The following is a 13,636-nucleotide window of genomic DNA, read 5'->3' as shown; positions in this document are numbered from 1 at the left end:
GGTAGTGTTAACACAACACTGCAATTTATTTCTCGTTAATTCAAAACTATCTTCTCTTTTGCTTTTGCTAATGCGAAATTTATCTCAAAGTGCCCTCGACAGAAATATTTTCGACAGAAATCTTTACACATCTCATACAAAGAAACTCACTGGAAAACTGTTCACCGATAAACAGGCCATGAGTTTCTACGAGTGCAAATTACATTAGCCAGATAATCGGATTTGTTTAAGTAGCAATTTCTTTGCAAGGCTATTTGATTCTCTGTTTATCAAACACATTTGTGTGTTAAGTGGCTGCAGTACAGAGAACAGTTAAACTGTTGTTACTGGCTATTAGAAACGAATTATGTAAAGTAATGTGAGGTGCCTTTTGAATAAAACACATTTACTTATCCCGTCGTGTAGCGACAACTTTGTTGCATCTGAATCACTGAAAAGTTTTGAACTTTAGTTTAAAAAAATATAGGTACAAAATATATAATTAAATATTTATTGTTAAATGTTTAATGCTTATAGCTATTGATAGGATAGAAGATATTGATAAGATAGGAGCATATTGGAACTTTATGTGTAGCAAAATTAAACATTTTTTATAAACGCCATACAGAAGAATTAAGTTAAATTCATAAAAGAATATAAGATAATCATAACATGGGTGTGTAACGTTAAGGAGTTATTATTTTACATAGAATATTATTACAAGTTGTTTTACAAAAAATAATACCTAGGGATGTCACGAGATATAAAATTGTTTTTATCCGTAAATAATTAAAAATGTTGCAAAGGAAGTAAAACTATTCTCGATCTAAGTTACTCGGACTATTTTACAATGTTCGCTAGTTTGCATAAGTTAATATATGTTTATTTTTGCAGTGAGATGGCGCGGTGGGCGCTCCAGCACAGAACGGTCTGGCTCCTCGTCTTCCTGCTCCACGTCGCGTGGGCCACGCCTGGTAAGTAAATCTTGTTGATAAAATCTTTTAAGACTTCCCTTGCAATTGACTCAGTGATTTGACGGTATAGATTCTATCATCTCGTGATAAATCTATGTTAAACCAGTGACACCTAAATGATCGACACTGTAGAATTAAATTGATAGTTTTAGAATGGAATCTTGAAATACAGCACTAATGGTAAGATTACTATTGTCAAGTGATTAATTATATTTTGACCAATAAGCGTGCGAAACATGCATAAAATGCATAGTCTGCTAAATTTTAACAAATACAACCCATTATGTCTGGTATGCTAAGTTTATCGAATAGTAATACTATTTTTGTATCAACAAAGAACTAAGCATAATTCATATCTAATATAATATAATATAACTTAATATACACGGCTTAAATTAAATTTGGTCTGCGAGTATTTTACATTCTAGTGGATGTTAACACGTGAATAAAAGGAGTCTTACTTAGGAGGAGTTTTACATCTCTTAGAATATGGAACACCAGTATCATATAAGTAAAAGACTACAGATGACACTGTTAGCGTGATCGTAGTGCGCTCTTTAATTAAATCTACCTGAAGACAAGACAATCATGCAAAGCGAAGCCTGTTCGCCCAGGTACTTTAAATTAAAATGTCATTATGATAAGAAGCTTATCTACACAATAACTTATGAAATCGTTTCCTGTTTCTGCTATTTCCAGACATACATTCCACGCTCATTATCGACTCCTCCAACCATTTAACTGTTTCTAATCTTTCCCACACACGCACACACCATTTATCTAAGCTTCGCTCCTCCGTATAATTAGACCCTTAGACCAGATCCAATTGAATCCGATTAACTAGAATGACTATCTTCACAATCGATTTCTTTCCAATATCCGTTTTGTTTAATCGAGAATGGGTGATAAGTTAACGATTAAGGACTTTGACGCTAAGATAATATTTTTTCTGGCATATACTGTTTTTAAGCTACCAAACTGTTCTTATTTTAGTTCCAAACTTTACCAAGACTTTCGATATTTCTATTTCTATATTTAGGGATATTTTTATTATTTTCAACATCTTACACATCCGAAGAAACAATTATAAGTTAGCGACAAATTATTTGTCGTTAAATGTTAATAAAGGTAATCGCTTTTGAACAAGTTACCAATGATAACAACAGTATTGTTGTAACTTAATTATACTGCGTTTATACTGTATATAGATTTAGGTCCACCTTTATCAAGATTATTTTTGGTCGTTTATCTCTCACAGACACTTGTATTACTTTCGAGAGGTTATTCATTTCAGTTAGTCCCTTGTTTTAGTTCGGAGCTAGATGTTTATCTTAAACTAAATTTATCTTTTAGTTTTTGATAAGAGATTTGCCGCTCATTTCAACGGTGACGTAGCACCCATTCAACGCTCTCATTGAATGGTAATATCCGAACTGGTCAACAACACAATAGTGTTGTTTGTTTATTCAGTACAAATAGAATGAACAAACATAATCTGATTCAGTCTCGCCTGAGCTGAGAGAAAGTTTTAAATTTTTATTTGTATACAAATATGTTACTGTTATTATAATTTTAAAGGTGTTGTTATTTTAATTCTATTTGACTATATTATTTATATTATATATAATCATGTTATAAACGTTACGTCTTTAGAAAACCTCAACTGGAATACCACTACCTAACTATCTACCGACAATATTGCCAACCTAATCGAAAGCAAAAAACATGCAACCACGCAAACAATTCGCGAATGTTCAAAAGCCAACTACTTTTCTAATTGGAATCGTAAAAGGACTTGATACCCCGTACTGCCTTAACGGGAAGCAAATCAAACATGCGATTATTAGGAGCATAGTTACTAATTAATAGTTGTATATGGTCTAAAACCCTTTATTCGAGTGAGTGGCTGTAGTTTAGTAAATAGCGTTGTAATTGGTGGTTTCCCAGGCACACCCGTTCAACGGAATCCGGTCGGTTTGTGTATGATTTTATAGCCGATAAGATAAATCGCTGGCATACAATGTTAAGTAACGCAAATGTGTTGCGTTATCTAAGTTACGATCGCGAAACTGATGACTTATCTCTATTTATATTTATATTAACGTATAGCTTTCTACATTCACTGCTTCACACTAGGCGTATGATGCACAAACACTCAAACATTCTGACCAAAACGAGGAATCTCTATCGTATAAAACTTACGATAATCCGCGTGGGTTCGATCCCCGGTCATGCAGATATCTAAAATGATTAATTTATTTCTGGTCTGAATATTTATGTATTTCTTTACGTAGGCATGTGTCCATGGCACCCACGACCCAGGGAATCCTATTGTGGGTTGTGAGTGCAGAAAGCGTCTTTTTAAAAAATACCAAGATCTTTCACTAACTGTCACCACGGTCTTATGTGAACCTGGATTATATTGTAAGTTTTATCAAAATAACTTGAACAACAAACAAATAGTGTGGTCAAAGTTTGAACAAAACACGGACACTAATTACTAGATAATCATTATGTCTTTTGAAGCACTAATAAAATTTATCCTTCGAAGAATTCAAAATCTCGAGCAAGCCAAGCCATAAATCAGTTTATTACAAGGAAATAAAGTAATTATTGTACTGAGAAATCACGAACAGGTCTATGAAACTTCCTTCCAGATCGTATTAAATTATGAACGTCAAAACTCCCAGTTGCATAAATTCCTACGGCTGCACATCGAAAGTTGCTAATTTAAAGCGGCATAAAACCCAATAATAATCATAGCTTGGAAATATAGTACCAATAAATACTGTTTCATGGAAGCTCGGATGATATCATCCATCTCGTATTTTAATGTTCTAGTATCCCGTTATTTATAAGGCTCCATTTTGCGGATGCCCTATGAAAGTTATAAGCGTTGTATTTATGGCTCGTGAACCACAGATTATGTGAAAGATGGCATAGAGAGCAAGGTACACAAAGTTAGTATAATGTCTTTTAACGTCATCTTGTTTTAAAGTACGTCATCATGTCCGTGAGTTAAAAGATTTTTCAGAACTATCAATATTTATGAAAAAAAAAAATGAAAAGGGACGTTATCTACGTCGTTCCTACAATTTAAACAAATCAAACGACACGTTATATGTTAAAATCCGTCAAGTCGTCTGGGCTGTAGGGTGTGATGAAGATTGGGACGTAATTCTATATGAAAAACGTTACCCTCCCCACTCGGGTAAAAATACAGATATAATATGGTTTTACCATAACATTATTTCTGTTTCATAACAGCAGTGTTAAGTGCTGGTGTGTTCTGTTTTGAAGGGTGTGGTAATTGAGACATACTTTTCCGAGGCGTTCCAGCTTAGTCCTCAGGCGTATCGGCGCTCTGTGGCCGACCTCAGGTAGGAATATCTACTATCTGGGGTTGATTATAGATATCCATGGACGGCAATAGCCACTTACCATCAGGTGGACTGCATGCTCGTCTGCTACTCTTATATTAAAAAAAAACAGGATAGTTTATTAACGTGAACTATCTATTCTTTCAGAGTTCGTACGCACTGTCTGTTTTTAATGTAATCTTAGATGAGCACATCATAAACTTAATAAGATCGATTTTATGGGGATGCTCTAAATATTAGTTATTGAGCCTGTAAGAACTAACCGCAGTAATAAAGCCGCATTTAGTAAGACGCCCACATTTTATATGATTGTGTTAAAATATGCAAGGCTTCGTTTCCTATTAATTTTTCTACTTTTTTGATTGGTGTAAATTCTTAGTGATTTGACTGCGGAAGTATCAACGCAGCACAATTTACCTTACAACACCGGCATGGTAATACAGCGATAATAATATGAGGGTGTCTATTCAGAATCTTTATCTTAATTAAAATAAAAATAAGTTTGTCTTATTGTTAATATTGAATTAATTATGTTTATCTGTTGTGCAGGTCCATGTGAAGTGGAAACTGGTCAGTCGAGTATCATCGTAGACATAGAAGAGAGCAGAGGAAACCGTAAGTAACCGATTTTCCTATTTCAAACGACTGTTAATAATAATGTTTGTAGTGAATATTTTTTTATTGGATACCGTCATAGATAAGTATAAAATGCCATTGGCCAAAACCAAATAAACACGGTATGTGTTTATTTGGTTTTCCTAAATGGTAAGTAAATAAGTGAACAACAACTCTTGAAATTTTGCGCGTTATAAGTGTAGTGCTTTTTACATTATACGGTATTTTTTAATTAATATTCGTAACTATTTTTACTTAAATCTTTAAATACTCACAACTGGATAATTTATAAAGCTTCTTTAAAATCATGTCAGAATTGAACGGTGTTCATCTGGTCATCGTTCCATTTGGTCGAGATGAATTTACATTTTATCGGAGCACTGAATACAATATTTTTTTCTACGTTTAGTAAACTCAGTTTCATTCTGAATTGAAAGAATATAAAATTATTACTTCAACCAATTTACAAGTTTTTTTATTCCCACTCATAATACAAGTCAAATGTCAAAAGCGTTATTTTTCTTTTTTATGCTAACTCATAAAATCGTACTAGCCAGTGACTATTAAAATGAATACTTATTATTATAAAAATAACACATCATTAAATACACACAAAATAATTAATTAAAATGATACTATGATAAAATAAATTGATTGTATTTCTAACAGTCTGTAGTTTAAATAGTTGGCTGACAAATGCTTATGATATAATACCTACCTAATATCAATTTATTTTTAATGAAAAAACAAATATTTGCATAATTATGACCGAGAAAAACATATATAGTTTCTTTTTTATTATTATCTATGTAATAACCTTTGCATGCTTTTTGTATCATTTGCATTCATCTTAACATAATAATTTGTTGATTAATGATAATTTCATTTTTTGCACTATTGCAACTAATGATAATGATAACCTTGGTTTTTTAATCGCGCCAAGAATTGTAATCAAGTAAATTATATTGGTATTATAATTATATTTTATTATGTTATTGGTTTTGCCGTAGGAAAGTACTGAGGTAATAGAGATTGATGTTCGGTCTGCGTAATTTTTGATAATTTTAATTTAAAGTACCATATTTGTTAAGTCAAACTCTGTCGCATTATTTGTAAGGAATGTTTGCTAATTTATTTATTATTGATGATGCAAATTAAATAAATAATGTGGTCAGTTTTCTCGAGGTTACATTGTGGAGGCACTTTCACACTAATTTACCTTATAACATCCACGGAAATATCCTCATAACATCAAATAAGCTGCATGGTGCTAAAATTTCATAACGTAATAAACATAGAATTCCTTATAACATTACAGAAGTCAACCAAAGCACAGTACCAGCAGAACTACCAATAGTGGGCGAGCCAGACGTAGACGTGGTGCTGTCCACTGTCTTCCCCAAAGGTCCTACGTTGTTCCAGCTGGATGGCAAGCGGCTACAACTGCTGGAGCCACTAGACAGAGATGCCGATAACTTATCTCATATGGTGTTTCAGGTAATTTTATGTGTTTCTCACTCTTGCTGTCCATGACGTCTTTTATTATTTTGGCTCATAATTTAGTAGTAAATTCTAATAAATGAAATACGTCCCGGTGTACACAATTACTAGACAATTATCTCCTTTATAACAAATGTATTGGATGAAGTCTTGAAGTAAAGCAGATATACTTATGAGTTCCCAGTCCTTATGATTATCAATGTACCTATCAATGTTCGTCTTTTCCTATATTATTCGTTACAGACGATCTTTAGTTGTAATGGCCACTTAACCAGTGGGCTGTATTCCCATTCGCTACATGATAACTCCACATTGTCACCCGGTCATAGTGCAATGCTATTTGGGAGGATAACTATGAACGCCCTGTATAATACATATATTTCTTACGGTCTGTAGTAACAGAACTCTGTAGCGTCTGCTTTGCTGTAACACGAAAATGATACGTGGACTTACAATTACTTTGTTAACATACCTATATATCTTAATTGGATTTCTGTATCCTATTTCGTAATTGATTTTCTTCTACATAGCCTTGTTATAAAGTCAATTTAAAAGAGAAACGAGTGTTATTATGAAACAGTGGCACAGTTATTATCGATCACATAATCTTATCAATGCAATTTTGAATTTAGCAACAGTCAAAAGTCTATTATTCGTTTGAACGATTTATATTGTTACGAATAATATATAGGCGTGTAATTTGTCTATCATATTTATTAAGTATGCTTGATCGTTATCTCACGTAGGTAATTTTGAGTACGTTCCACTTACCACTCGATTGTAACACCCTCTGCATCGTTCCGCCGAAGGTCTTCGCTAGGGATCACTCAACGTTAAAGATGACGTGACTGTTCGGTGGGTCAGAGTGGACTTCCACCAAACCACGGAGAGTTGTAAAAAAATAACATGTGCGTTCCACTTATATCTAGCGCCTACGGCACCCATGGACTTTTGAAATATTAATGGAACGGGAATTCTAGCAGTCGAGGTCGAAGGCGTTTGCGGGCATTAAGTGGAACGTACTATTTGTCTCGGCCACTCAAATATTGTTTTATTCACATCAAGAGAATCGAATTAATTTGATTGCTTCGGGCTATAGTTGTTAATTAGTCTCAGATAACAAACGTAGTCAAACTGGCTTTGAACATAAACAACAGTTCCCGCAAAATTGGTGTCAATCTTTACGATCATATTCCATACGTATCTAAAATTAGGTATGTAATACAATTAGTTTCTGTAATTTCAAATTAATTGGTTATAGGTATTATCTGACCGTAAATTTTACAAATATTATTTCTGAAGCGTTATACGTACGATTAATTTAATGATTACGATTAATTTAAGGTTAGGGTTGTGTCCATATGCATGTGCGAATATCGCGTAAAGCCCCACAGTTGTGTATATCATAATTGATAGGCATATATGCTGATATGCATATTAATAGATCTTTAGATTGAGAACTCACGAAGCGTTTTTATTTCGTCTCTGCGTGCGGACGCGGAACGGCGCCAGCGAACGGTTACATAGCCGCCGCGGTTACGGTGGTACCCGCTCTCGGCCGAAGACGATCGTTCCACCGCTGCCGTCACCAGACCGTCACCAACCCAAGTTCACGCCATATTAAAGTTTGCCCGAAATAATCTTGTTCTCGGTGACGGCGGCGGTGGACAAACGCTCTTAGACGGAAAGAAATCGCTATAAGTTGCCCATCACTACAGCGGAAACAATAGACATACGCGCATGTCGCGGAAATAAATCGCGCCGTGAAAACTAAACCTGTCATTTTATTTTACCAATGACGATCGAATCTTGTGCCTCTGCGTCCGGGGCGGAGGCGGAAGACAAACGTTCCGTGAGGTCTCAACTTTATGCGTCGGTCCCAGTTGTTTTCAATTAATAGCAGTCGTTGCACCTCGTCGTAAATTTATATATGACAGAGGTTTGTCAATAATTCCTCCCTTACTCCTTCAATCCGCATTGTTGCAACGTGGAGTTGCTCCAAGTTTCCTTCAATTGTAGAAAGAGATTATCCAGCAACAGCCAAATTCCATTTGCCAACAAAGATCAATACAATTAATCCACTAGACATCGGCTTTAGCAATTTCTACATAATAAACGTAAGTACTAACAGAGTTGTTTGTCCACAGCTGGTTTGTCAAGTGAAAGCCACGAAGAAGCGGCGTACGATCCCAGTGATCGTGAGAGTATCGGATATCAACGATAACGCGCCGGTTTTTCAAGGCACGCCCTACGAGACTAGTATATCGGAGGTGAGATGACGTTGCCGACAAGTTGTCTGGTTGTACAACCGATTTGGTTTATGTTTATCGAGTTTTATAAGCCTATATTGAGTAGTTTTATGTCAACTATGATATCACATTCGTATTACAATCAAAACTACCATACGAGTATTAATTACATTACCCGAAACTTTTCTGTTACTTCACCGTTATTAGTTGTACCTAAGTAGTTTTTTAAAACGGGTTATTTTTATTTAAACGAAAAAAATATTTCATTATTCAAAATAATTTGAAATAAATAGCGCAACGTAAAGCCTCAATTCTTATTTTTATGATTATTGTAAATATTGGAAGCTTTCAAAATCTCGCTAGTACAGGCTTTATTATATATTTTAAGCTGTTTTCTCTGACAAAATGATAATAACTACATAGATTGTGAACAATGAAGTTACTATGACAAAGGGTTCTACATCCTCTTCATTTAGATCCTCATTTTTTTACGAAATGTAAGGTGATAATTGTCGATTTATTTCCAGTTAGTACCAATAGGAACGACGATATTCGATGGCATCCGCGCGATGGACCCTGACGCTGGCGTCAACGGCTTAGCAGAATACTTCATAGTACCAGGAGACAATAAGACGTTAGAAGCAGAGAACGCGGCGGACGGTTACCGCCTGTTCGCGATACCGCAACCGCATCAGGGACAAGTTACTGTCAACGGGACTTTGGATTACGAGCGCACTCAGAAGTATCTAGTCACTATTGTTGCTTCTGTAAGTATATTATGTGTTTGATAGACTTAAAAAAATATATAAGGTTTTGTCATATACATATGAATGTTACATTTATTCCGGATGGAGTATTCAAGTAGACGTGAATGTATAATCAGTAAAATAGTCATTTCCAGTCGGAAATCAAACGAAGTCATTATATTATTGTCCTTTATTAATAATCAATTTATCCAGTTATTTCTTACCAAAGATTGAAATTTGTCAATTTTTTGCTGGGCAGAATTTTGAACTTCGATTTTTGATTGGCAAAACATTGAATAGATTTAAAATTTTAGCTATAAAATTACCCATACCTTAAGTAAATTATGTACTGCTTTAAAGTTCTCTAAAATAAAAAAGATATACATATTTGCACAGTCATCCTTCATAACATATTTTTTTCTCTTTTCAAGGATCGCGCCCGTGATACAAAGAGACGGTTGTCTAGTACCACTACACTGACTGTGAATGTGTTAGATGACGACGACCAAGACCCATCCTTCATCTACAAGGGCTGCACGCTCCACGAAGGCGCTTGTATCAACCCTGAGTATGCTAGCTATGTGAGTATTTTAGACAACCCTTGTTATCGTATTGTTAAGTTATCTAGAGTGTTTAAACTTGGTTCCGGCCAAGTAGGTACATATGTATCTGTAATATTAGTCACATATGCTTTTTTGGGATTACATTTTACAGGCGATAGATAGAATTCTTCGGTACAATCGGTATACCTATTCCGGTATCGGTATTCCTATCTTAAAATAACAGTGCAGCACTATTTTGTTCTGAATTTTATTGTGTAGACAGGCAGAAACATTTGTACATGAGATTATAACTTATTCATAGTCTTTGGAGGTAGGTCTCTAGTCCTATTTGGAGTTCTAAGAGATGAACAATATACATAAGCGCTGTGTCCCTTAACAAGTTTGATACAATAAACTTAAGTATATTAAGGTATACATAGTACAATACTTTAAGTCAGGTCTGAAGCAAAGAATGAGCACTCTGTACTTTACTTAGAACGAAACTTAATTCTGCCCTAATGTTCGACTCAACAACGCAAATTCCAGGTAAACAGCGGAGTACTAGCCGGCATCCTAACCATCGAGCCAGAGAAGATCCAAGCGGTTGACATGGACACGTTAAATGCTAGAATCATGTACAGCATAGAGAGCGGGGAACCAGACTCCTGGGCTACGTACTTCGATATAGACCAGAACACCGGTGCGGTGAGGCAACTGCTGCCAGTCGATACGAGCATTGCGAAGAAGTTCCAGTTGGTTATTAAGGTTGAATAACCTTTATTTATATAATTCGAGTAAACTATTTACAATTATATTTGAAATTACAAATAATGGGAGAATCTTCTCGGGTTATCTACTTCAATATAGAACAGAACGGGGGAAGTGAGATAACTACTATTGGACCGTCCCTACCTCTGAAGTCATGCAAGTTTAGCCATCTAGCCAATCTATTAAATAGCAATAAATCTAGTTTGCGAATAGGTACAAAATCGTTCCATTTCATTTCGTTTTTTTTTTCATTAATCCACATAGCAATCTATGGTGAAGTTATGATCTAGTGTTAAAACACTAAAGACTTATGAAGTTGAGGAGTGAGATCCGTATCAAACAGTGGAACTTAAAAAACCCAGTCTGTAATCTATATCTGTAGTGTATGACTATGTTTTGTGTATATGAAGGTGTTTATATTTTCACAATGCTATATTTCCAGGCTGAAGAAGCATCAGAAGCTCAAAGGTTTACCACAGCAAAGCTGACGATCACAGTGCGGCCCGTGGACGCCAGTCCGCCGGTTGTCGAAGCAACATCTGATGAAGGCCAAGTTGAGGAGAACTCGCCCAAGGGAACCAGGGTGCTGGACTCGAACCAACAACCCATACGACTGAGCGTGTCTGATCCGGATTTGGTATGTTTAGCCGACAGTTATTTTTTTTTTTTTCGTTTTTCTCTTTAGTCGTTTATCAAAGGCAGACCTTCTGCCTGGCAAGATAATCCTACAGCAGCCATACTTGGGTAGTCACAGTTTGATGCTTTTATGTATACCAGATGTTTAGAAAAACTTCGATAGTGATGATTCAGAATACTTGCAGCGCCATCTCTTGACGAAGTGCCTAATGTCGCTAGTATTAGTAGAATTAAAATAAAATAAAATTACTTCATGGCCATATTACACTGTCTACTGTGTTTACAGTATAATACTATGAAAAGGTAGAATAATTGCCATTCCAGTGGCGTCACCATCATATCAGCACTGTTAATACTTGCATTCTGATTTGAAGGATAAAATTAAAAACATGCTTAAATGAGGCGTTCCATCTCAGGGGTACTATCTCCGGCTGACTTGATTTTAACCTTATTGGAGGTGTATTGCGTTCTATACGGTCACCATACCTTTTTTGGATTAACAAATAGGTTCACATAGATACAACTTAATATCAGATGGAATTTGTTTCTATAACAATTACTAACTTACAATTATATAACAGGGACCAGGCGACCCAATACCAAAGTATACATTTGAACTGACGACAAGCTTCTTCGACATCGACAAGGACGGTTACCTCATAGTGAGTGATGAGAGGCTGGACCGAGATCCGCCGAACCCTGGGAAGTTTAGATTCCAAGTAAGTACTTGTATACGGCCACGATTGTTTTATCGGTATATATATTGTTAAAACGCTCAGAAGGGATTAAAACTACAATATATTCTTCTATACTCATCAACCTTTACAGTAATCTTCACTAATTTATCACGCTTCCATTACAAAAGCCATTGCAAAAAATAAGATTACGTTTTATAACTAAAAGCAAGACTGAATATTCCAAGAATATAAACATAGAAAATATATTCAAAAGTGACATAAATTATCACATAACCAAGAGTTATGTGGTCTATACAGGAATCAGTGTTGTGAGTGTAACAAAACAAAATATAAGAGGAATATTTTTGGATAATATATTAAATATTAAAAGTACATTACAAGTAACTAATTGACATTGTTTGTTTAGAGGTCTTAGATCCGAAAAATGTTAACGTTGTTTTTAGTTAAACGTGCCCTCCAAAGTACGGATAGGACAGAAAGTTTTACCGCGCTTAAAGTGGCTAACCTTTGTATATCTACTTAAGCAGTTATTCGCGTAAATATATCACGGATATCGTATTAATAATTGCAGGTTGTGGCTCGAGAAGCGAACGGGGGAGCGGCTTCAGCACCCCTCTCGTTGGCGGTACAGCTGTTAGACCAGAACGACAACGCACCAGTCATCCCCAAGACACAACCCATCACAGTACCCGCTAGTTTAGAGCCTACTGCTGTTTATAAGGTAATCTGGTTTATTTAGCAATGATGAGCACAGATATCTCTAATATTGAGGAAGACGTGGAATATATTCCACGTTGCTCCAATGCGGAACGGCCTAAAATGTGACGGTTACATGCCTCCTACAAGATTTAACGTCTACTATTCAATGCCAATCAAGACTTAGTTAACATGTCCTCTGAAGCCACTAGAGGTCACCCATCCAAATGTTATCAGCGCCCGGCGTCGCTTAACTCTCTTAAGCATTTAGATCTAAATATGTGATCCAATCCTGGTATTAATTTTAATATTTTATTTTGATAAATAATTTTCAATTTTTATGTACTTATTACTAAGATTGTGTATAATTTTCCAGGTGGAAGCTACGGATATAGACGAGGGTGAGAATGCACGTATCGTATACAGCATCTATCACGTATCTAACAATGGCGGGAATAAGTTCACGATTGATCCCAACACGGGGATTATATGTGAGTTGCACTTTTGTACGAATTGATATATGAATATATGTGACGTTAATAATCGATACGTTTCAGAGTAATCTTTTAGAAGTAGTAATTCGCTGTGATTTTTTCGTAGAACATTATGTCCGGATAGTTAAAAGTGAGTTCTTAAAAGTTTGTGAATGTGAATCGTGATAGTAAGATGATCTTGATATGAAAGGTGAAAGACACATAATAATTAATAAGTATACCTTTAAAAATATTTAAGAACAATGCTGAGCTGTAGAGATCAATTCCGTTTCGTTTCTATTTTTGTTACGAATAATACTTATTTGCTTGAAATAATCTCCAAAAGTAGAGCGATCGTGCCAGGAAGTGGAGGGGATAGG

The 13,636-nt window shown here is 35.4% G+C and overlaps 1 protein-coding gene across 3 annotated transcripts in view; it reads left to right on the top strand.

Annotated features, from left to right (window-relative positions):
• Positions 1-13,636, top strand: part of Cad99C (cadherin 99C) — a 186,396-nt gene that overhangs the window by 161,019 nt on the left and 11,741 nt on the right. For all 3 annotated transcript variants that reach the window (XM_073093915.1, XM_073093917.1, XM_073093916.1), the window contains exons 4-14: positions 874-953; positions 4,883-4,948; positions 6,267-6,445; positions 8,596-8,718; positions 9,225-9,464; positions 9,875-10,024; positions 10,532-10,750; positions 11,196-11,390; positions 11,971-12,108; positions 12,659-12,808; positions 13,160-13,274. In XM_073093915.1, the coding sequence (XP_072950016.1) occupies positions 878-953; positions 4,883-4,948; positions 6,267-6,445; positions 8,596-8,718; positions 9,225-9,464; positions 9,875-10,024; positions 10,532-10,750; positions 11,196-11,390; positions 11,971-12,108; positions 12,659-12,808; positions 13,160-13,274 (1,651 nt within the window). In that variant the 5' untranslated portion in view covers positions 874-877. The remainder of the gene's footprint in view (positions 1-873; positions 954-4,882; positions 4,949-6,266; positions 6,446-8,595; positions 8,719-9,224; positions 9,465-9,874; positions 10,025-10,531; positions 10,751-11,195; positions 11,391-11,970; positions 12,109-12,658; positions 12,809-13,159; positions 13,275-13,636) is intronic.

This window comes from Epargyreus clarus, unplaced genomic scaffold (genome assembly GCF_041222505.1).
Source record: "Epargyreus clarus isolate Ecla_fem2 unplaced genomic scaffold, WU_Ecla_fem_2.2 ptg000005l, whole genome shotgun sequence".
Taxonomy (NCBI): Eukaryota; Metazoa; Arthropoda; class Insecta; order Lepidoptera; family Hesperiidae; genus Epargyreus; species Epargyreus clarus.
This window is presented reverse-complemented; position numbering and strand designations above follow the sequence as displayed.